General features: G+C 42.9%; 1 protein-coding gene across 3 annotated transcripts in view; it reads left to right on the top strand.

Moving 5' to 3' along the window:
• The window catches only part of AKAP13 (A-kinase anchoring protein 13), a 95,991-nt gene that overhangs the window by 19,703 nt on the left and 54,034 nt on the right, over positions 1–22,254 (top strand). Inside the window, exons 1-3 of one of the 3 annotated variants that reach the window (XM_040077488.2) lie at positions 3,784–4,412; positions 14,220–14,301; positions 18,005–18,141. In XM_040077488.2, coding sequence (XP_039933422.1) covers positions 4,332–4,412; positions 14,220–14,301; positions 18,005–18,141 — 300 coding nt within the window. In that variant the 5' untranslated portion in view covers positions 3,784–4,331. Of the gene's footprint in view, positions 1–3,783; positions 4,413–14,219; positions 14,302–18,004; positions 18,142–22,254 lie in introns of those variants that run through there. The other 2 variants (XM_040077490.2, XM_040077489.2) reach the window with 2 other exon arrangements.

Raw genomic sequence — 22,254 nt, 5'->3', positions numbered from 1 at the left:
TGGATATGAAATGATTGGATAGTTTCAAACTCCTGTCTGCACAAAGCAGCTCACAGCTTCCAGATGTTTTCAATAAGGAGCCCAGAACTGTCGCATCAGCAGCCGGTGGCCGGGGCTGCTGCTCGCGTCTCCTCTCCATTTTGAGCAACTCGCCAAAAAAAAAAAAAAGAAAATTATTTACTCATTAAGTAGGTTATTTAAAATTTAATCTTTATTTTCTGTTTCATTGTGTTTCAGAGCATAAATGCTATATACTGTCTAAACACTTGCATAGCATTCAAGGACTGCCTTAAATAGCTGGACAAAAGAGACTGGGGGCCTTTGTTCTGCTCTGTCCAGGCTGAGTTGTGCTCTGTGTCTGCCCAACAGTGCCTGTGTGGATGGCAGGCTGTGTGCAAGGCAAGGTTTCTAGCCTGAAACAGTGCAGCAAAAGCCCCACCTAATGTGGGAAGAGAGTGATGGTCTCCCAAGGGAGAGTGTGTCTGGCACATTATCTTCTATTTGTTTATATTATGTTCCCCCACCCCTTCAGTAAGTCTGAAGGGGGTAAACAGTAAAGTCTAGAAATGAAGATGAGATACGCTTTGGGTGTCTGTAGTCGTCACTGGCCCCCAGATCTTTGCTATGAGTCAGGAGCATAACTACAGAAAAAACTCATGAAACAAATCAGGGATTTGGCAGCTTAAATTAAAAAAGAAAAAGAGAAGGGAGAAAAGGGGTTATTTTTCTCTTGGTGTTTGTTGATTCTTTCCCTCTGGGGCCGAAGGTGTAGGAGAGCCAAGATAACTGACAACCTTTACTAGATCTAGACACATAATTAAGGAGTAAGACAGGTCATCATCTTGATTCACAGGACATGCACCAAGCCCTGGGACACATCCTGTGCCCAAAGTCACCCAGCCTGCATGGGTCTGGTAGCTTCCCTGGCTGGTTCTCTCCACCTGTCTGCATCTTCCACATGAGCTTTCTGTTCCCTGCTGCCCCATGAAAGTAACCCACACTGGGTTACTTGTGGCTTTTGGCCATCCCAAAATGCTTGTGCATAACTCAGGAAAATTGTCTTCCTGCTGTGAAAGCTGCACATTTCCCTGTGTGTCTCCCATCTGCTTTGACTGGAGATGTTTCTCGTTTCCCCTTACCTGCAGGAGGGGTGAGGTAATGTGAGCCACAAAAGACCAGGAGTTGATGCAGCTACAAGCTGGACCCATCTTGCATCTCTGTGGAAGATGCACTGTCACAGTTGGTGATGCTCACCTCCTCTGCAGGGTGAGCATCCCTTGAACCCTGCAGCTGGACCTCTCTTTCTGGTTGCCAGAGGAACTCTGTGGTTCAAAGGTGAAGTGCTTTAAATGGAGTGTCTGAGCAGAGCTGTGCAGTTGTTGTTAGGATAAATCTTGGCTGCGTATACCAGCAGCTGTAATTAAATTGATTTGAAAACAAATCTATCTGCTCTATCAGTAAAAAAAAAAAAAAAAAAAAAAAAAAAGGTGCTCCATTATGAAACATTGGAGCATCATTAAGACACTGTGACTGTTGCAAATTCCTACACCTGAACTAAATTCACATGCTTTGTTTATGGGTTCCTGCCTTGTAAATTTAGATTTGGGGAAATCCCTGCCTTTTTTGGTAGTGTTTGAAGGGCTGGAATGCTGTCACAGCCATTTCTGATTCCTCGTCTAGATGGACACATGACTGCTGAGACTCGTTACTTATGGAGAAAACTGGTGGCTCCAGAAAGTCCCCAAAGTGCGACCACATTGTGTGTGTCCTAATACTGAAAGCAGAAGCTCTGCTCACTGTTGGAGAGAACAGAGTCACTGGCTGAGGTCTTGAGCCAGGGATTGTAGCTGTAAGACAGCCTCGTAGAGGAATCCTCCTCAGTTCAGCTGGCGGCATGGTGGAAATGAAGCTTTGGGATCTGAGGGAGAGACTGGAGCAAAAAAAAGGAAAGTGTGGGGAGAGCTGGCACTGACTAGGTAAGAGTGCACCTGTGTCCCTCCTGGGAGCAGCTCATCTGCTGCCAGTCCCAGCCTGCTCCAGCGCCTGAGGATACGCTCAGGTGCAAAGCCCGAGGCCCAGCTTTGTGTCAGGGCTGGCCCCTGTGTCATCAAGTCCCAGGAAGAGATGCCTTTTGTTTGCCTACTGAGTCTGCTAAATCTGTAGGGTAGCTTGCTTTTGTGTAGTCTGACTGTACAAGTTGGGGTGTCACATCCAGGAGCTCACAGTAGTATGGGGTGGTTCTGTAAATTCCTGGGTTTTGGTGTTTTACCAAACAGGAGGGAGTCAGTTCCCATGTTATTCACAGGCGGGCTGTGGTGCAATGTGTTTGGGCAGTCAGGAGACTGGGTAGCACTGGGAAGAGAAAAGCTGGAGCGCTTTGCTTGCAGCAGAAGCGTTTAGATCTCCTTTGGAAGACTCATCTTGCATTTAAATGCCAAGAACTTGCATTTTATCCGTTCCAGTGGGCTGCAGGGTTTGAGTCACCTTTGCCAGAGTTTGAGCTGGTGGCCACAAATCTCCTTATACAACCAGGGAACTGGGACCACCCTACAGGACTGGATGAAAAGACCTACAACCCCCTAACTAAGCTCCAGGAGTGGAGCAAATCCCAGTAGCAGGAGGTGGGCCAGTTCTCCTGGCGCTGCCGAGGGTGGCTGTTGGAAATCTGCAGTTAAACCTCGGGTTGATAAGTGATGTTTCCAATTCTCTGTTTTCTGCTGTGCAGTTTGGGATTAAAAACTGCTGCATTTTAATCCAGTTTTTCCATCTAGCAAAGGAGATACAAACTCCCAGTCTCCGAAAACTCCGCTTCCCCTTTACTTCGCTCTTTTTTTTCCTTTCATTTTGAGCCGCCCCCATTCCCTTTTGAATCGGTGAATGAGAGAATGTCTAAAGCTAGGGAAGTATGGAAAGATTTCATCCCTGGAGAGGTCAGGGTGGGGTGGAAAGCAGAGGGGGCTGCAAGGGGGCAGTTTGAAAACAGGAAACCATGTGGCAGTGAGCATGCAGGGCCCAGCTGATGTGAATGAGCTATTGAGAGCAGAGAGACTCGCGCTGGCCCCAGCATTAGAAAGACAAAAAACTAAGGGGTTGTTTTGTTGGGTTTTTTTTCTCCCCAAGAAAAAAATGCTCTGCCTTTCAGGCTAGAATAGAAGAGGGAAACTGTATTTTCTGGACAACAAGTTGCTGAGATCTTTGCTCTGTGTTGCAAACAAACCGAGAAGAAAGTAAATGGCTGATTTCCCTTTTTTTTTTTTTCCCCACCCCATGTGCGCTGATTAAATCATAAGTTTCCATTCCTGGTTTAGGAAAGCATTAACCTTGAAACTGTCTTTCATTCACCTGGCCTGGGGGAGAAGGAAGAGTCTTTTTACCTCTTGAAAAACATGTCCCTTTGCTCTCAGTCTCATTTTGGACTGAGCAAACACACCAAGTGCCTGCAGCCAGAGGTGGAAGAGGCTGGCAAAAAAAAAGCTGCTGCTTTTTCTTCCCCTGCTCCCTCCTCTTTCTTTTTTTTTTTTTTTTCCTCCTCTCTCTGAATCATGCTCCCACAACTGCAAAGTAAATTTGAAAGCTGGGAGAACACTGGTGCAGGACTAAAAAGGCAAGCAGTGACGTCCCAGCCCAAATCAGGAGGGAGTGGCTTTATTTCATTATTTTCTTTCCTTTTGCCCAGTGCTGTCATTAGAAATTTAAACTTAACACAAACCCAAGCCGTCTTGCCCGGTGAACAGAGACCTGACTCGGAAGGAGGAAAGTACTTTTTTTTTGTGGTTTCTTTCAGTGCATGAGAGTGTGAAAAACAAAACACTTTGTTGACAGTATTTGCGTTGGATATGGAGATTGTTTTTTTCCTGAATTAGACCCATCGTGGCTGAGCCTACCTTTTGCCTTTCTACTTGGAGCGTCAGTATTCCTGCTGCACACATCTGGCTTTTGTTCTCTTTTTGGGCACGATTTTCATTCTGGTGCTTTTTGGATATCAAAGTTGTCTGGAAAACATTTTTTTTATTGTTATTACTGTAACAGGAAGGCTGATACCATTCTTAGCAGTCGCCAAAAAAAAAAAATCCTATATGTATAAAGCTGTCTTCAAATATCTTTTGTTTGCTATAAGTTCCTGCATTGCCTGTATAAGCAAATCTGTTCCGAGAAGACTTTATCAGCCAGGCGCAGCGCTGGGATTTTCGTTTTCCTGTTAAGAAGCTCGGGCAGGCTGGTGTGCTGAGACACGGGGACTCCTCTGAGCACGGATGTGAGAGGTCTGGAGCCGTGGTCAGCCCAGGGTTCATGGTGGGCTCTGCTCCTCCGCTCCCGGCTCTCTGGACAAAATGTACGAACGCCACAAGAGGCGATACAGCCTGTGCGACATTTCCAAGGTGGACAGGACTGTAGATGTTGTGTTGTTAAAGGTATGATGTTTGTGTATATTTATTTTTGGGTTCCCTTCCTTATATCTCCAGGGGATCAATCTGTTCTTTGCTGTACTCGTGTCCCTCGGGGTGATGCAGAGGGGAGGGACAGGTGGAAGAGCTCTTGCTCTTCAGCATGGAGATGATTTTGAATGTTATCAAACCGTGTCATGTCAAATATTGTCTCTGCAACTAGATAATCTCTGGTGGCATGTACCCTTTGGGGGAGCTCCCTGGCCATCTTCCCTGCCCTCTGCCCTTAAAGAGTCCCTGATTTGAAATCCCAGGTGGGTTTTGTGTGTGAGGGAAAAAGGGTTTCCATTTCCAGTGCTTGCTTTTGAGGTTGAAATGCTCATGTTCCCTAAAAGATGCATTCTGCATTCTGCCAAAAAAAGGCATGGTGCATTCTCCTTTGCCTCTGTTTTCTGTTTGTGTTAGAAGGGCTGCTGTCAGTCTTGTTTGGGTGTGATTTTGTCTGAGGATGGGTTGGAGCAGGAATCAGGAGTGGCTCTTGGCTAATTGTCCCTGCGTGTTCCTCCTATAATCTAAAATTAGCAAGTGCTCCACCAAATGGCACAATGGCAGTCTGGGAATGTCCTGTCTCTGTAACAGCTTTGTGGAGCTTCAGCAGTTTCCTGGCAGAGTGGATGGAAATAGGGAAGCCAGAGGGACTGCAAAACACAGCCTGATTCAGAGATCTTAACTGCTGGAAGAGCATTTCCTTTCCCTCTCCCTTTTTCTCTTTTCTGTTCTTAGCTGAAGCAGTGGCATTCTGCATGATCATATGGCTTCCTTTTTTATGATTTTTGGTTCATGCTCTTATTTCCAAGTCAAGACAAGAATATATGACAAATTTATTTTCAATTAATTCTTGTCCTACTTTATCTGCACTAAAATAGACCTAGCTCTTACTAACTTGTTTTGTTATGAATGAAGGTGTTTTCCTTTCATTCAGTGTACCCGTTGGTTTTTGGTGGCACAGGTAGCTGTAAGTTGTTTTCTCTACCAGCTCAGTTTTTTTGAGTATTTTAGAACTCTGATGTTACTGATGCTGGTTGAGGATTGAATCCCATGATACTCAGTGTATAGACACAGTATGAGTCATTTAAAATGTTATTGTATTGTGGCACACTACTTCTGTGAAAGGACTGCTTAATAATTCTTGAGAGGAGACTTGGTATCTGACAATCTTGGTTGCCAATAAAAAGCACAGGTTTTTTCTTTATTAATAATATCTGAATGCCTGGGTTGAAATACAATTCACTAGAATTATCCAACTTCAGTATTTCTGATGTCATCAGTTTCTTAAATTAGTTTTTGTTCAGCAAAGCTTAGGTTTTATAACAAAATGTGGCTCTTGTTAGTTCCAACTGGTATTTTCCTAATTGAGTTTCAGAACTGTGGGTTATACTGTCTGTTCCTGCAAATGACTCAGTGTCCATATATGTGTGCATGTGTGCACGCATTGCTGCTCCCAACATGGGCTGTACAGCCTGCAGATGTTTAAAATAGGAGGGTGCTGGTGACAGCTACAGCTACAATCAACTCTAGCTCGATTTTCAGCCGCCCGTCATGTTTCCTTTGGTTTCTATAACATAACTGGTAGATGAAGTTAAATTTTGATGATCTAAGGATCCAAGCCAGCACTCGAGTGCGTCAGTGGCAGATCATCTCTTGACGTTAACGGGAGTTGGATCGGGCCCTTAATGAGGGAGCTGGGGGTGGGGTTTCTCTTGGATTTGGTTTTCATTAAAAACTGAAATAAAACTGTACCTTATCTAGGCCATTGTATTTTGGGGAGTTAAGAGGACAGGGTTTCTTAAATACTAAAAATGCATGCACTTAGAAAAAAGCAAACCCAAATCACATCCATCGAAACTGTTTGAGCTGATGAAACTTTACAAAGATACCTGCAGGGCACCAAACAGCTTTCAATTTGGCTGCAAGCTGACTCAGACAAGCTGTCATTTCTTGAGTAGTAGATGAGTATGTTCTTTGCTTCATTTTAAGATAGGGAACTCAGCAATCATAGAATTGTTTAGGTTTAAAGGACCCTTAAGATCATTGAGGCCAGCCATTAACCCAGCTCTGTCAAGTCCACCTCTAAACCATGTCCCTCAGTGCCACGTCTACACATCTTTTAAATACCTCCAGGGATGTTGACTCAGTCATGACATAGGAAAGAAAATCAGCTGCTGAAAAAGGACAATGGGAATAAGTGGTGAAGAAAGAAGATCGTATGCTGTTTTGGGTACTAAATGTTTATAGATGAGATTATATTTGCGTTGATTGCATCCATTCTTAGATTCAGTCGCAAAAGAATTTTTGGTTCCTACCCATTATTTTACAGTGCATGTGTCATCTGAAGGGCCATTGTCTTGAGGTTCAAATTTTCCATGTTTAGATTGAGCCTGAAACAGTGGCTTGTGAAGTTATGAAAAAAATGAACCTCAGCAATTTTGAGGGTTGATGCACACAATTATTTTTGGCTTTAGCATAGTTTCTTCCTCCTCTCCACATAGGAAAAAGCAAGAGGCAGCAGGTTACCAGCAGTGTCCCAGTCCCTGTTGGAGGTAGAACTTAGGAAGAAATTCCTTACTGTAAGAGATGTGGGGCCTTGGCACAGCTTGTCCAGAGAAGCTGTGGGATGTCCCATCCCTGGAGGGGTTCAAGACCAGGTTGGATGGTGATTTGAGCAACCAGGGAAGTTGGTCTTGCCTATGGGAGAGATGTTGGATGTTGGTGCCTTCCAACCCAAACCATTCTATGATTCCACGATTCTGTCTCCTTTACTGGCTGCTGCAGCAATGCAAACTTGATGAACTTGGATCCTGAACTTAGTGAACTTAGGGAAGCCTGGATGATGCAGAAATGACATAAAAATTTACTGTCATTTGTGTTCGTGCTGGGTTTGGATTGAAGCAGATGAGGGAGAAGTTGTGGGGTGTGTGGGATGTCTGCTTGTCTGAACATTTTGCTGAGCTCTGAGCAGCTACGTGCAGGGTAAAGCAGTCTGTGCTCTGTTATTGCAAGCCCAAAATGGGAAGTCTCAGTGTGCCCATGTGTGCCTTGGCAGCCATGGCTCATTTTTATGTTGTGCCTGCTACCACAAATAAAACTATCTAGGGACAGGATATGAAAACCACACTGTCTGGCACCTTGCAGATAGATGCATGTGAAGTCAGACAGGCATTCAAGTGGGGATGAACAGGCAATGCAGCTACAAAGGAAGAACTGGGCTTCCTTTGGGAATGGGAGACTGAGCAATCACAGCTGGGAATGTTTTCTTACAGTTTCTGCCTATATCTGCATTTCACCTCTGTATGTGAATGCTGAAACTGTTAAGGGTACCTACATTAGGAGTAAGTTTTTTAACAGCTGGGCAATCAGGTTTGATTTTTCTGCTTTTCAGATGAACCGATCCCATTCAGCTTTCAGCTGAAGATCAGAACATTATTCATGAAATTAAAAGCAGCATTAATAATTAATCAAGGTGTTTTGAAATTAAAAGGATAGCACTATTAATTATTATTAACTATTAGCTGTAAATAGTTATTCTGCTTCCTGGATGCTCTGGTAGCTTTACTCCAGTGCCAGGGAAGATCCTCTGGAATGATCCCTGCCTACCTGTCATTTACAAAGCGTCACTTAGAGAATCCTAAGCTAAAAGTAGTATGTGAAGTTCCCGAATGAACTGAGCTTCCTTACATTTTATGTTGAAGTTTTTCTTCTTTACGGACACATAAGCAACTTCATTCCTCCTTTGGAGTTGTTCTGGGGGAAGGATGTCCCCAGCTGATGGATATGTGGTGTTCATCAAATTTTGTGGGCCTGAAATGACTGAACTTTAATCCAGCATCTGTCCATGCTGTACTGGTCATTGAAGGGCAGACGGAGAGAAGTGTCTTTAGAATGATGTAGAGAGTTTTTCTGTTTGTGTCTCATGTAGAATTACAGATGGGAGGACAACTTAAATGAAATTATTGTGTTTTCACATTAAGCACATACGTGTTTGTGGGAATTTTACGCCCATGTTAGTAAAGATGCGGGTTTTTGCAAAGCCAATGCTGTTATTTTTGAAGCTTAATTAAGTCTGTTGACTTTTAGTTTTGCTGGTGGAGGACATCCCAGTGCCAAGGGCTGGAAAATGTACTTGGGGCACACGTTCCTTTTTCCAGCTGGGACATTGCTGAGGGATAAATGCACTCTAGGAATTTAGTGTTGCTCTTGCACCATAAAGAGATAATTTATTCAGTCATGTAACATGTCCTGTGCTTGTAGGAGCCTTTTTTGGTTAAGTCCTTTAATACGGTTTTCTATAGCAATGCTGGCTTGTTGCTATGAGAGAGGTCAGTTTGGACCTCCTTGAAAAAATGTCTTGATGAAAAAATGTCACCAGCTCTGAAAAGGTAAAAGACACAGTGTAGCATATTCACAGTGCTATTCTCCAAAGAAATCATTGCAGAAATGCAAGTGTTGTCTCTTTTGGCATACATTTGAGAATGTCTTTGTGTTCTGCATCCACCTGTTAATATTTTCCCCCCAAAGCTAAGAAAGTATACAGGGGGATTACCAAAACAATGTAAATGAAAAATAAATGTGGAATTTTCAAGCAAATTGATGTGTCTGCTCTGAATACTGTGTGGCAAGATGATTGCCAAAGCAGTGATTGTTGCTCTTGATGTGAGTTTTGGGTGTATGGAGTCTTTCTGCAGCCACAGATGTTGAAGGAAAACAGTGGAAATTCCTTCCCCAGATGCCCCATCCTTCATGCTCCTTTTCAAAGTGTTTTGGAGGATCTTGAAAGGTGTTTTTTGTGAAGGGGTAAATCAACTGTTACTTTACCTTCTAGTGCAGGAACTGCAGGCAACTGGATAATTTCTTTGTAGATGGAATTGTGAAGTTAAAAGTTGGTCAGCATAAACATTGAATTCCAGTTATATGTACAAATTTCTTAAATCCTATAGGAAATTTTCAGGAACAGAAAATTCCTAGAAAATAATTACAATATGCTTAGAACTTAAAAACAAATATTATATAATTTCTGCTTATGAAAGAAATTAATTATAATTGAATTTAGAGTATTGCTTTTTTCTACTACTTTTGTTCTACAATGGATATTTAAAATTGATACTACTCAGTGTGGTGCACAAGTACTTAATGATACAATTACTCTCCTAAATATTTTCCTATGTGCAGTAGTATCTGGTTTTAGCTGTAAGGTAGATCATAGTCTGGAAGCTGGGGAAAATAAAAGGAGACAAGTGGAAACTTGCACATTTAGGACAAAGTTAAAATAATGTGGAGGGAATATGAATCTCTAGGGATCTGCTAGGAAATGAAAGTTAAAGTCATCTGGTTCCTTGTGCTCTGGAGATCTTGATTTATATCACAACCGGCGAGGTTGACAAGTGCAAACTTTTGCAATAGCAAAAGATTTCCTGAAAGGTCAGTGTGTTCTCTTTATTGTGAAATGGAAGGCAAGAAGAGTTAAAATAAAACCAGAGGGAGAGAAAAAAAAACAAAACACTTTTCCATGCTGGAAATGCAGGAGTGGTTCATAGGAGCCAGGTAGTCCGTGGCCCCCAAGGTGCCCGTTCCTAGTGAGCCTCCACCACATGGCTCTGCCCTAGATACCGTTGGAGTGGCTTTGAGGAGGAGGTCCTGCTCCTGGTTTTATGGGCAAGCACCACACTGGAGTGGATTAGATAATTCCTCGTCCAAGACCAAGGGGAGAGCAAGGAAGAGCCTGGGGTCGGTCACTGTTCCTGCGGGACAGGAGGACACCTCAGCCCAGCGTGTGTCAGCACCGTCCTTTCTTACGCATTAAGTCACATCAAGTTTCAAGTTCAGAGTCTGCAAGAAGATGTCCCCAAGAGTCAGGAAATACCTCTGTGTGCACAGAAAGAGCAGTGGAACCCTCTGCTGCTCGCAGCTCCAGCTGGTGTCCTAAAGGCCTCTTTGAACATTTAGCCTGTTGGTGTTTCAGGCAAACAGAAGATCCTGCAGGATTCAGTCTTCGGTGCCTGGGGATGTGCTTCCACGATTCATTCTGTGTCTGAGCTGCAGATAAACACATTCAGGCTTCTGTATGGAAAATTAGCTGGTTCTCTGCTGGCATTTCTTCAAAAGCTCTGTATTAAAACTCTGTTCCCAGAGGCTGTTTCATATTCCCTCTGGCCCTGGAACAGCACTGCATCCTCTGCTCCCGCCGCAAAGACTTGGGATGCCTGGAATCAGTGAGCTATAATCAGTGTGGGCAAGCAAGAAAGCGTGGGGCTTTTATCATCTCCTGTGGCCACCAGCCTGTGGTCCTGTCATTGGGCTTCTCTCAGCAAAACAAGAAACTGGTGGGGAAAGGAAGGAATTTTCTTCACGTGCAATGCACACGTGTCTGCAAAATCCCGAGACAACCTCATTTCAAATTTCTCTGTACTGGTGCGCTCCCTACCTCCTGATGGTCAGGTGCTTTTATAAAGACAATTTCCTTCTGTCTGTAGCTGTAGTCACTAGTCCTGAGTGAACAGAAGCAGAATTCAGGTGTTGAGGAGGAATCCCAGCACTCAGGGTTGCGCTGTGGATAGTGGGGTTTGTGTTTCGAATATCTGTGGACCACCCAGTTCCCCGAGAGCACGCAGTAAACCTCCCTCAAAGCCTGTCTGGGCTCGTTTTGGCCTAGGGAATACTTGTATATAGTAGTGATTTCCTTTGTTTTTGTTTTGATGGTGATTATTATTTTTCCTGGATTAGGGCTACTGAGATAAATATTTAGTTTCTGATGCTTATTTTGTACATAATCAAGTATATCTGAAGCAGCACCTTAAACCTCAGTGTTACTCTCTCTCTCATTACTTTTTTTAATAGAGAAAAGCAGACGTTTTCAATACTTGGCAAAGCCACAGGGCTGAGGAGAAAGCTGGCTGGGAAATGGGAAAAATGCTCAAATCTTTTTTGAAAAAATGCCAATGTCTATAATGCATTTTCAGTGAATGACTCAATTGGTTCTATTAAAGGAAAATATATAATGTTAATTCAGCCTAATATGGCTTATTCAACAGACAGCTTGAACCTCTTCTTATTTTGCTTTCTTACTGCTAATTATTGAATGGGATGCTTAATTATTCATTTCCAGTGGTGGCTATCAGTATAAATCAGGAGTGGTTTCTTTGAATTTGATGGTGATTTATTTAAAATTAAGAAAGGTCAGGCTCTTCTTGAGGAGGAAGGAGGGAGGTGCAAGTCAGTCAGAAGGAGACAGAATTTGATTTTGTATCTGAAATGGATCATTCCTTCATTTGTGTGGACTTGAGCACATTTGCATTTGTCTTTCTATCTATGTTCAGCCTCAACCTCTAGATTTGCCTTTAATAAGATGTAGGAAAGTTTGGTGCCAATTTATTTTGCTTTGTCTGGAGAGAAAAGAATAATAGCATGATATTTATTGACTTTACAGTCATAAAGTGGTATTTATTGACTTTGCAGCTCTTTTAAGACTAAAAAAAAAAATTAAATTCTGTGGTTAAGTTTAGATGCTAAGGTTAGATAGCACAGCCTTGCTGAGAATAGGGAGTGTCTTCTGTTGAAAGAATTAGAATGTGACCCACTCTCCATGCAACAGTTGAAATGCAACGTCCTTGTCACTTTGGAAAGCAAAAAAAATATTAAAGTTTTGTTTACAAATCCTTTCTCAGTCTGAAGGCTGCTTCTCTTTTCCTTGCTGCCTCTCATTTAATATAGTTGTGTTATATTTAAAAGGGGGAAAATGGATACACAGGTGTGTGTGGAGCAGAGGTGCGGGGAACACTGGGATCTTAGATGTGTGCACATAGAGGGGTGTGCTGGGGTCTTGGGTGAATATCTGTATAATGCAGTCAGGGAGTAAATTCTACAAAGTGTACATCATCCCTAAGAGAAACAGCCTGCAAAATTCCATGGAGGTGGGAGGGACATCCAGGGACCTGCACTGAGGTCACCCCAAGACCTGACTCTGGTGGGGCTCAATGTGTCCCTCTCCTCTCCTGAGAGACTCCTGCTCGTTTTTCCCCTCTCAGAACTTCTCTGTTCCTTCCCTGTCTCTTGTCAGCAAGAGCTGCTGACTGGGGAAGGTCATGGCATCCTCTCCACCGGAGGATTTTAAGGGCACGTTGGGTTAGGACCTCTCAGATGATGCCTGAGCCTAACTTGGCGCAGCAGGCAGGGACTAGCTGACCTGACAAAGGCCCTCCCAACCCTGTTCTGTCACCGCAGAAGTATGGAGGAGGACAAAACCTGGGGAAGGAAAATGTGCTGTAGCAAGTAGCTGCGAGGTCTGGGGGAGTGCAGGGGTGCCTGTGTGGTGTGGAGAGCAGGAGGTGAGCGGAGGTGCTGGCAGGAGCCCCTGGGCAGGGGACGCAGCCAGAGCAGGGAGGAGCCAGCCAAGGACTGCAGTAACACATTCCATGATCTCAGTGACAGAGGAAACAAGGACGTGGGTCATTAGTCAAAGCAGCACGTCAGGTCAAGGGTAGGAGAGGCTTGGTTTTAATTTATTTAAAAAAAAAAAAAAAAAAAAAAAAAAAGGGAAAAACTAGTGCATTTCATAACATAGGAGAAAGGAGAACATTGAGGGGATGGGATTTCAGCAGAGGACTGCAAAAATAGAGCAGGATCATGGAGGGGATTTGAACATAGGTCAGAGGCGAAAAGAAAATAGTAAAAATTTGCTAGTTGAAAGGGAGGAAAGGAAATTATTTCAGGAGATAAAAGGAAAGTCAAAGAGAGGGTAGGAGAAATACTTGACATATAAAATCCGGCTAAGTAATCCATTTCAGTAGCTTTCTTTTAGCTATAACTTAATATGTGAGATCTTGTCTGTTGGGGCAGGTCAGGAAGGGAAATAACTTCTGGTTTTGTGGTGTGGGACAGGTGAGATTTGCATGCATTTGACAGTAAGTAAAGGCATTTGGCTCAAAGAAATGGCAGAGAGAGTAAAGGGAGAGTCTGCCAGCTGCAGACAGAAGTGATGAGAAGTGAATGCTGGATGAGCCAAGGGTTGTCTGCTGGATAGTCCAGCAGACTTCTGAGTCAAAATGTTGGACAACGCAACCCGAGTGAGGAAGATGAAAGCACAGGCAGAGAGAGGAGGAGGCTGAGAACAGATCAGTCATCCTTGCTGAAAGACTGAGAGTCATGGAAAAGGTGAAGGACGGGGTGAGGTGATAAGGGCTGATGTTGAAATAAACCATGTGATGTGTCTTAGTGTTAAAATGGGCGTTTCTATCATCATCATTTCAGTTAATGCAAGCCCGAAGTGCTTCTGATTCTCACCGTGACCTGGGCACTTCCCAAGCCCTTGATTTCACATCACCAGAGCATTTTGCTATCTCTGAGCTAATTATCTGTACAGCAGTATGGGTGGTAAGGAATTTCTGTTCCGTAGCTTGTGAACTGAGGCATAAAGCAGGAGAGTATTTTCCTGCAGTCCTGCTACAAGTGGAGGTGGGACTTGAAGTCAAGGTTATCCAGTCCGCTACTAGTAGCTTAAACACTGACTCATCCTCCCTCTGAACTCCTTCCTTGAGCAGAAGCCACCTTCAAATCAAACTTTCCGTAGAGAAATAAAGGGTTTTGGCATATTCTAGTGGTTTGTTTAGTGATGCAAAAGAAAAAAAAAAACATCGTATATTACATTTGACATTTTTATTATTGGGAAAAAATTAATCCTTGACTCTGTATCTGCTGGTTGATGCAAAGGGATATTGGAGAAGAAACTAACAGGGGTGCTGGTGAGAGTGGCCTTTCTCTGATGTGCTGTGATGTGTTTTCCAGATAAACCGTGAGAGCTGGTGTCCGCTGGAGCCATGTCCCGACCCCTCCCTGCTGGAGCGCAAGCGCACGCGGGAGTCTCCAGGTGAGCTTCGTGCTGAGGGCAGCCCCACACCTGCAGCCCTCCTCCTCACCTTCTCTTTCCTTTTCTCCCTGCTTTTGACATCCTGGCCTGGATGGGGAAAACACATAAATTAAAGAAACTGAGTAATGACTGTGCCGTGAGTCATTGTTAGCACACGGCTGCAGCACTTGAGTAGGAGGGAGGTGTGTGGTGTGTCACCATCTCAAATAACTCTGCATTTCAAGTGCTTCAGTGTTTTGAGTTTTCCCCCCTTTTTTTTCTTCTAAATAAACTTGAAAGATGTTGTGAGAGGCACACAGGTATGGTTTCTAGCTAAAAGGATAATAGGAAAAAAGAAAAAAAAAACCTGAAACTTGAACTCCTAAATCCATGTTTAGACCCAAATCAGTGGCTTGAGATTTTTCACTTCCCTTCCTGAAAGTTGCCATGATTCCAGGCTCAGGAAGGAGGAAGGCTATCCAGAGCCATTGTTCCCACACCCTGCCCACCGGCTGTGCCAGGCTCCCATCCCAGCCCTCCGTGCTGGCTGGTGCTTTCTGGCTCTTCAGCTGGGACAGAAAATCTACTCTGGGCAAGCTTCAAAGAAGGGTTGGTGTCCAAGATAAGAAAAAAAGCATTTCCTTTCACTGGATTATGCATGTTCGAAACAAATAGAGTAATTTATCAGGGCTTTGAATAGGGGCTTTGCTCAGGCTGCTCATGGAGAGGAGGCTTCTTGCCCTGCTGTTCTTATGAGCAATGGTCTCACCCAGATCTCCTTCAGTTTATCTGAGAGACTTGAAAAAAAAATGAGTGAGTGTCAATGTGAAATTTAAGCCTAGTCTTTCAGACTGTAGGCCAAGAAGGGATGGGGTGGGTTAGTGACCTGAGGGGTTTATCCTAAATAGAAGTTCTAACTCACACCAAAGTTAAGTAAATGCTTTTTTATTAAAAAAAAAAAAAACAACCTGTTCTGATTATGAACAGTGAATAGCTGTTTCAAGAGTGTTTTTACAGGAGAATCTACGTTATTGCCATGTGTCTTCTTTACTAATTGTACCTGTGAATCCTGTGCCTCTTGGTACAATATTTTTATGTTTCAGGCAAGAGTTACTGCAAACAATTCGTCTGCAAAATTACATGCACTCATTTTGACTTGCCAGATCCATACTCACATATTTCTATGGATCACTATCAGTTGCACACCTATTAATTATCTAATGCAATATTACATTATGGAAATATGATATTAACTATGTAATTAGGTAGCTGTATATACAAATTTATATTCATAATTATAGTAATACTTGTCTGTAAGACATGCATAAAGAGATAGGTTTTTAAGTAAATGTGCTCTCCAAATGGACTGAAACAGCAGAAGGATCTCAGGCAGCTTCTGGCCTTTCTAGAAATAATATTGTTACTGCACAGGCTTCCTCCTGCTGCTCTGCAGTGCTGGGCAGTGTAAAAAGGGCAAGAGAAATCTGGCAAGACTTAACAGCAATAAAACCATGAGCTCTCAATGTGGCTAACTTAAAAATACAGTACTTGATAAGGAATTAGGCCTTTTTCATCTGCTGAGATGACTCGGAAGGACAGAGGCCTCAAATCTTAGAAGGTAACTCCAGAAACTGGAGCTGCTCATTTTCTGTCGATGATTTTTAAATCAGGTGTGCAGAGGAGTGTTTCAGATACAGTTACCGGCATGGAATTCATGGGCTCAGCCCTGGCTTGGAGGACACAAAAGTTTGGAAAATGTACAGAAGAGATTGCTTGGAAATGTTCTTCCCAGGGCTTTTTTCTCTGGTTTTTTGGGGTTTTTTTGCCTTTATATTCCGCACAGAAGTGTTGCCAGGGGTGTGAGACACAGAGGCTGGCTTTGTGCAGCGTCTGTGCAGTTCAAAACAAACCCAGCAAACTGAGAAAAGGGGAGGGAGAAAATGGGGAAAATATGCACACCTCCAACCAAAACCAAAGTAGAGTGTAGGGAAGAGAGGGCTTGGCAATGAGTTTCTCAGCACAAATGAGCTGAGGTGTGTGGAGGGGTTCCCATCACCCTGCTCCTCATCCTTCTTCCCCTCTGCTTCATCTCCTCTGCCCCTGGGAGGCTCCTGCAGAGGAGGCTTCACTGCCTCTCGTGCTCTATCCTCAGGGTGAGGTATCCATCCCTCAGCACATCTGAGCTGTCCCCACTGATTTTCCAGTGGAACGTGGCTGGAGCCCCTTTGTTTTTCAGTCTGGGCTGTGGACATGCTGTGCTGGCTGCCAGCTGGATGAACGGCACCTGGCCCGCGTCCTCACAGCCGCTCCGTCTCTTCTTTCCCTTCTTTCCCTTCGTTCCCCCCCTTCTCGTCTCCCCTCCCTTCTCCCCCTCGGTGATGGAAAAGCAGTTCAGATTTTCCAGGTTTACTGAAAGGGGAACAGGAGCAGCTGCAGCATCCCATAAGTGCTTTTCCAATTCTCCACAGCATGGAAATTCCTCTATGGGGTAATGGGGTTTCCGACTGGCTTCAACTCCCCCTGCCCTAAATGGGGACAGCCCCACCACTATCACAGTAACGCCATTTTCTCAAGAAGTGGAGTCACTCCCACCAGTTGGGATGTGGCTGGGGTGTTCCATAGCTGCTGTCAGGCACAGATTAAGGATGGGGAAGGCAAAGAGGTGACCTTGAACTACCCAAACCTGTCGTCCTTTCACTGATGTTTAAGTTTCATGTCACCAAGGATGGAGTTAGTGAGGTATAATTTCAGAGTGAACTAATATTTTATTGCCCTGGCTCTTCTCCAGACAGCTGAGCACATTTTGGATTTGTTTAGTTAGAGGAGGTGCAAAATAGCACCTTTCTTTAAGAGAAGAAACAAACAACAATTAGATATTGCTAAACAGCAGGAAATATTAAAAAATATTTTGAGCTGGGAAATATGAGTGTTCAATTTTTTCCAAAATTGTCATTAATACTTTTGCCTAAAGGGTGAAAAAAATAAAATATGTACAGGCATTTTTTAGGCAAATACTTGCCTGTTAAAGGTTTTGGAAGGAGGGCTTTTGCGGGGGCTGCTGTCGAGTTCTGTACTTCTGATTAACCCCGTGCAAATAGCTGGAAGCATTTGAGAAAAAAAGAGATGCAATATTTCAATGTCAGGAGTTACAACAGCTGAGAGTTTTTTAAAAAAATCACTTAATTTTTGAATCTTGAAAAAGTAAAGCTTGTTATGGAATTCACATGAGTGCTTTTTCAGTAAGGAGTGTACAAGGAGAAATTAAATAATTGTCCAAATATGCGCTAAAAGCACCTTGGCATTTGGAGGGAATTGATTCTTTGAGAAAGAAGGCAAATATTGACAAGTTATATTTTTATATTTATTGAATATGAATCTAATTTGGCAGTTGTTGCAATCAAGAGGAAACATCCCATTATGCACTGTATGGGATGCCATTTGTAGTATATTTATCAGCACCTCAAGCTACAAGTGTTTACAGGTGTTTCATGCAGAATTTCACTTTGCACCATATACTTTGATGATGCACTTAAAAAGGAGTTTTAAACTCTGGAATAAATAGTTTGAGAATTCACAGGCATTTTTGGGGGGCGAACAAACTTATAAAGCTTTATTTGTAAAGCCGTGTGTTTTAAATCCTGGAATTTACCGAGACAATGTGAGTCTGATGTGTGGGTGCTACAAAAAGCCTCAGGTTGTGACTCTTTGTGCTTTGCTCCTGCAGAATGTGAGAACTTCTTGGAGGATGGGCTGAGCAGCGTCTGTGCCTCGTCACAGGGTGGTCTTAAAAGAGAGTCTGGGAGTGAGTCTGACCTCTTCCCCTTGCCTGGTGATGGGATGGAAGACCTTGTCTTTGGGAAGGTAAGAAAGCTGGGTTGAGATATGGTTAAAAAAGCCCCTGATAAACCCATAGAGCACTCACAGATCATCTTGGTTTCACTGGTGGGTTGGAAACCTGGAAGTGATTATCCTGGAACCGAATAGATGGGAAGGATCCAGTCTCCTCCTCAGATGCAGCAACATGAGGGATGTATTTACTTACAGCAGAATTCCAAAAGCTGTGCAGCCCCCAGTGGTTAAAAAAATGGAAGTAATTTTGTCTGTCCAAAAGTAAATCAGGCACCAGAGGAACAGTTGAAAAGGTGGATTTTCTTGCAAGGTCGTTAGGGATTGCACAGATGATATAAAATCCATCTTTAACTCATGTAACAAAGAGCTTTTCTCCAGCAAACTGTGACCTCTGTGCTGACACCTTCAGATTTATATGCTGTAATTCTCAGAGGAACCGGTGTTTTTCTGTAAATTCAGTGTCAAAGGAAGGAAACACTCATTCTAAATACTTCAGGCCAATTCCAGGGAATAGTTTTGTTGCCTAGGTGACATACCTCTGATGCCTATTTGCGTGCAAGTAGAATGAAAGTGTTTTCAAGTTTGCTCAAAATCAACAACACACTTCATTACTAGCCTTAGTCATCCCTGCGCCCTTTGTGTTGCTGAGGAGGAGTGGGAGAGACCTGAGAGACAGAGCTGGCCCCCTGAGCAGAGGATGCCTCCCTTTGGCATCAGTCTTCTGCACCTACATCTGAGCAGCCTGAATTTATTCAGCGGGTCATTAGGTTTTTGATCTTGAAGAATCGTCTTGCTGTAATTTGTATTCTTCGTTGGCATAAGCAGATGATGCAAAAGCACCCAGAAAGAATTTAGTGGTGTAGAATCAAAAGGGAACGTGACCCTTCTTTAGAGCAGTCACCACTGTGGTGCCCATGAAATCCCACTCTTTGGTTCAGCTGCAGCTCACAGGTTTGAGCAGGCACAGCTCCTACTCTGAAAAATTTAACTCTCAGAGTAGCTTTCACACTGGCTTTCCGAGAAATGTATTGAACGAAGCAGAATTCTGTTTGCTGAAATCAAATCAGATGGTGGCGAATATTTCCCAGCAGGATGGGAAACACCACAGCCCAGGCTGAGTGATCTCATGTGCTATAAATGAGCAGTAAAGTCATCCTTAATGCACGTGGTAGGGCACAGAGCTCACCAGCCTCACCCTTTCCCATCCTGCTGTCAGAAGGATCTGGGAGCCTGGATTGTCAGAGGACAAGGCTGTTTGGCAGAGCAGGCTGTCTTCAGTTCCCGTGTGCGGAGTGACACGGATTGCGACAGCCAGCTGCCACTTGAGCCTGGTTTAGTGCTTGTATGGGAAAGTGTGGGACAAGAGCGCAGTGGGAACACAGCAAATTTTATATTAAACAGAATTTTAGCTTTTCCCCTTTCTTGTGTGGAAATTTTCCTTCTTGAAATGGGAGAAAGAAAGACTGAAATGTAACCAGAATAGGTAGTGCAGTGTAGCAGGGATGCCGTAGCGAAGGAAGGAGGTGGTGGGGAAAGCAGACTTCCATTGCCAGTGGAGAGAGGGCAGAGGCAGGAATTATTTTTCTTTTTAGAAGGGGAATTTCTTAGCCTTTGCATTGTTCTCATTGTGCAGTAGGTTGCAGACTTTGTCTTCAAATGGTTTCAAAAAGTTCCTGAGTTGAGTTTAGGAAGTTATTCAAAGCTAATCTCAACCTCAGTTGCTTTGTCTTTGTTTTCCTGATTTGATTCCTTGTCTCCTTTCTCAGGATTTATCTGAGTATTTTTTCTGCAGTTAAAGTTATTTCTAAAGGACCAGAAAAACTAATTTAGTGTTGTGAGCTTGTTTCTTAATTAAACCATTTTTTGGTTTTACAGTAATGAATCCAGGTGGTAGAAATGCAAATTGTAGATATTTTTAATGGCCACCAAAATAAGTGGTGGCTGTAATCTTTTGTCTGCAAAACATTGTAAGATGCTTGTCTTGGCTGTAGTTGATTATTTATAAACCTATGAAATAATACAGTTTCAAACTGTCAAGAGACAGAATATGTTTATGAACAAAAAGAGGATCTCAATCCTTTCAGTGTCATGGTGATTATTGTTATTACTAGTTCTGTTCTTGTTTCCCCTTTCTGTGGAGCAAGAGTTGAACTTTTGTCTACTAGAATTTTTTTTTTTTTTAATTGTAGAAATAACCCCTTCTTTGCTAACTGCTTTGTGCATTAAAATAAGTGTAGGAAGAACAAATTGCTGTCTGTCCAAGGTCTTTGGGCTGCTTCCTTAGACACCACTTGAAATTCACAGATAGAAAGCCCTGATTCTGTCCCTGGACCATGAAGGATTGGGGTCTGTGAAGTCACAAAATCTGCAGGTGCCTTACCCTGACCCTGGTGTTTGGTGTGTGCTCCTCTCCCTCCTCCTTCCCTTCTCCTGTGCTTGTTTCATTTCTTCCTCTCTGAAGGATGTGTGCTGAGCTGTGGAACATGAGCTGTCAGGTTCAGGGAGCATTAGCACTAAAACCTGACCTTTTTTTCAGACTTTACAGGCTGTCACTGAGATGCAGAAGTTGCTTCCAAGTCTATGGCTTCAGCAAAATGTTTTATTTTATTTTATTTTTTTTTGCGTCAGCACTTCATTCCCATGTCCTCATCATCCTGCTTTTCCCTCTCTGTCCCAGACAGCCATCTGGGCAGGCTTTGCTGCATCCTCCTTCTTGAATGATTAATGCTGCATAAGGTCATTTCTCACAATCATCTGGCAACATCCTGGGGTGGAGCCCTTATGCTTTGCTCATCTTAACTTTTAACCAGCCACTGAAGTCCAGCGTTACTGGGAAGTTTTTTTAATGTGCCTCTTGGGAAATGATTCAGATGAAGGGGGTCAGGAACCCACAGATCACTGCCAGAGGAAAGGGTTGCAACTCAGAGTCTTGAATATTGTTTAATTTCTGCCTTTGTTTAGGTTTGCTCAAAGAAAATAGACAAATACATAAATATTTTGCATTTATTTTTTCAGAGTTGTTGTTACTGCTTAAAAAAACCAAAAAACCAAAGGAATAAAAAATTTAACGGAAAGGCTTTCACCTCCACTCCAAATCATAAAAGTTATGATAAATAATTAATGGAATGCCACTGTTGAGATTAGTTTTAGGGAACCTGGAGCCATAGACAAATCCAAACACAAAATTACTCTCCTGGGTTATATATCAAGCCAACTAAAGGTGTTGACTCCTTAAGTGGAATGGTATTCCAAATACACTTCACGATTGCAAGGTTTAATTTTTTTTCATCCTTTTTAAAATACTCTAACACCTTTAATGTCTTTGAAGGTCAGGGGACAGAGAAAGTTTGTGTCTCACACTTTGCATATTGTCATCATGGAAATGATTGAAAGAACATTTAAATTCCCCTTATCAAGACCTCCTACACTGGCGGGATTTAGTCAAAGAAGTTATCTCATACCCCCACCATCCCACTGATTTCTGTCATCCCAATTCATGGAGAAGTAACATGTATCCTTTCTCAGAACACTTGCTTTTACACCTTATCTTATTTTTTCTTAGAAGCTTCTCAGCAATTATTGAGGGCAAAGAAAATGCCTCTTAGCAAATGTCTGTAAAGGCTCTTTTTGGCCATGAGGTTTATGGTCACAGTTAAATCCTGAATTCATTGAGGTGCAATCCAACAAGCCTAACTTAAAGAAAATTAGTATTGCTTTAATATTTCCTTTTTCCTGTAAGAAGAGAACACATTCTGTTCTTCAAACAGGATTAAAGAGCAATGCATACTTACTGGCCAGATAGCTAATTTTTTGCAGTGGTGACTACAATATAGATGTTTTAGATGTGTCAGCCACACTTGGCATTTTTCAGACAGAGTCATCTTTCATATTAACTGTTTTTCCTTTGTTTCAAAAGAAAAAAATCATTGAAATGACTGCAGAATATTTTTAGAGGAATAAGCATGGGCCACAAGTTCAAGGGAATTGTTTATTGTGTTCTGTCGTCAGTCGAATGCTCAAGGTAAAAGTTAAAATGGACCAAATGTATTTCCCTTTTTTCAAACATCTCCTTGAACTGCATTTTGCAACAAAAGCCCTAAATCTTCCTTGTTAGGGAGGTGGGTT

The sequence above is a fragment of the Hirundo rustica genome, chromosome 13 (genome assembly GCF_015227805.2).
Source record: "Hirundo rustica isolate bHirRus1 chromosome 13, bHirRus1.pri.v3, whole genome shotgun sequence".
Taxonomy (NCBI): domain Eukaryota; kingdom Metazoa; phylum Chordata; class Aves; order Passeriformes; family Hirundinidae; genus Hirundo; species Hirundo rustica.
This window is presented reverse-complemented; position numbering and strand designations above follow the sequence as displayed.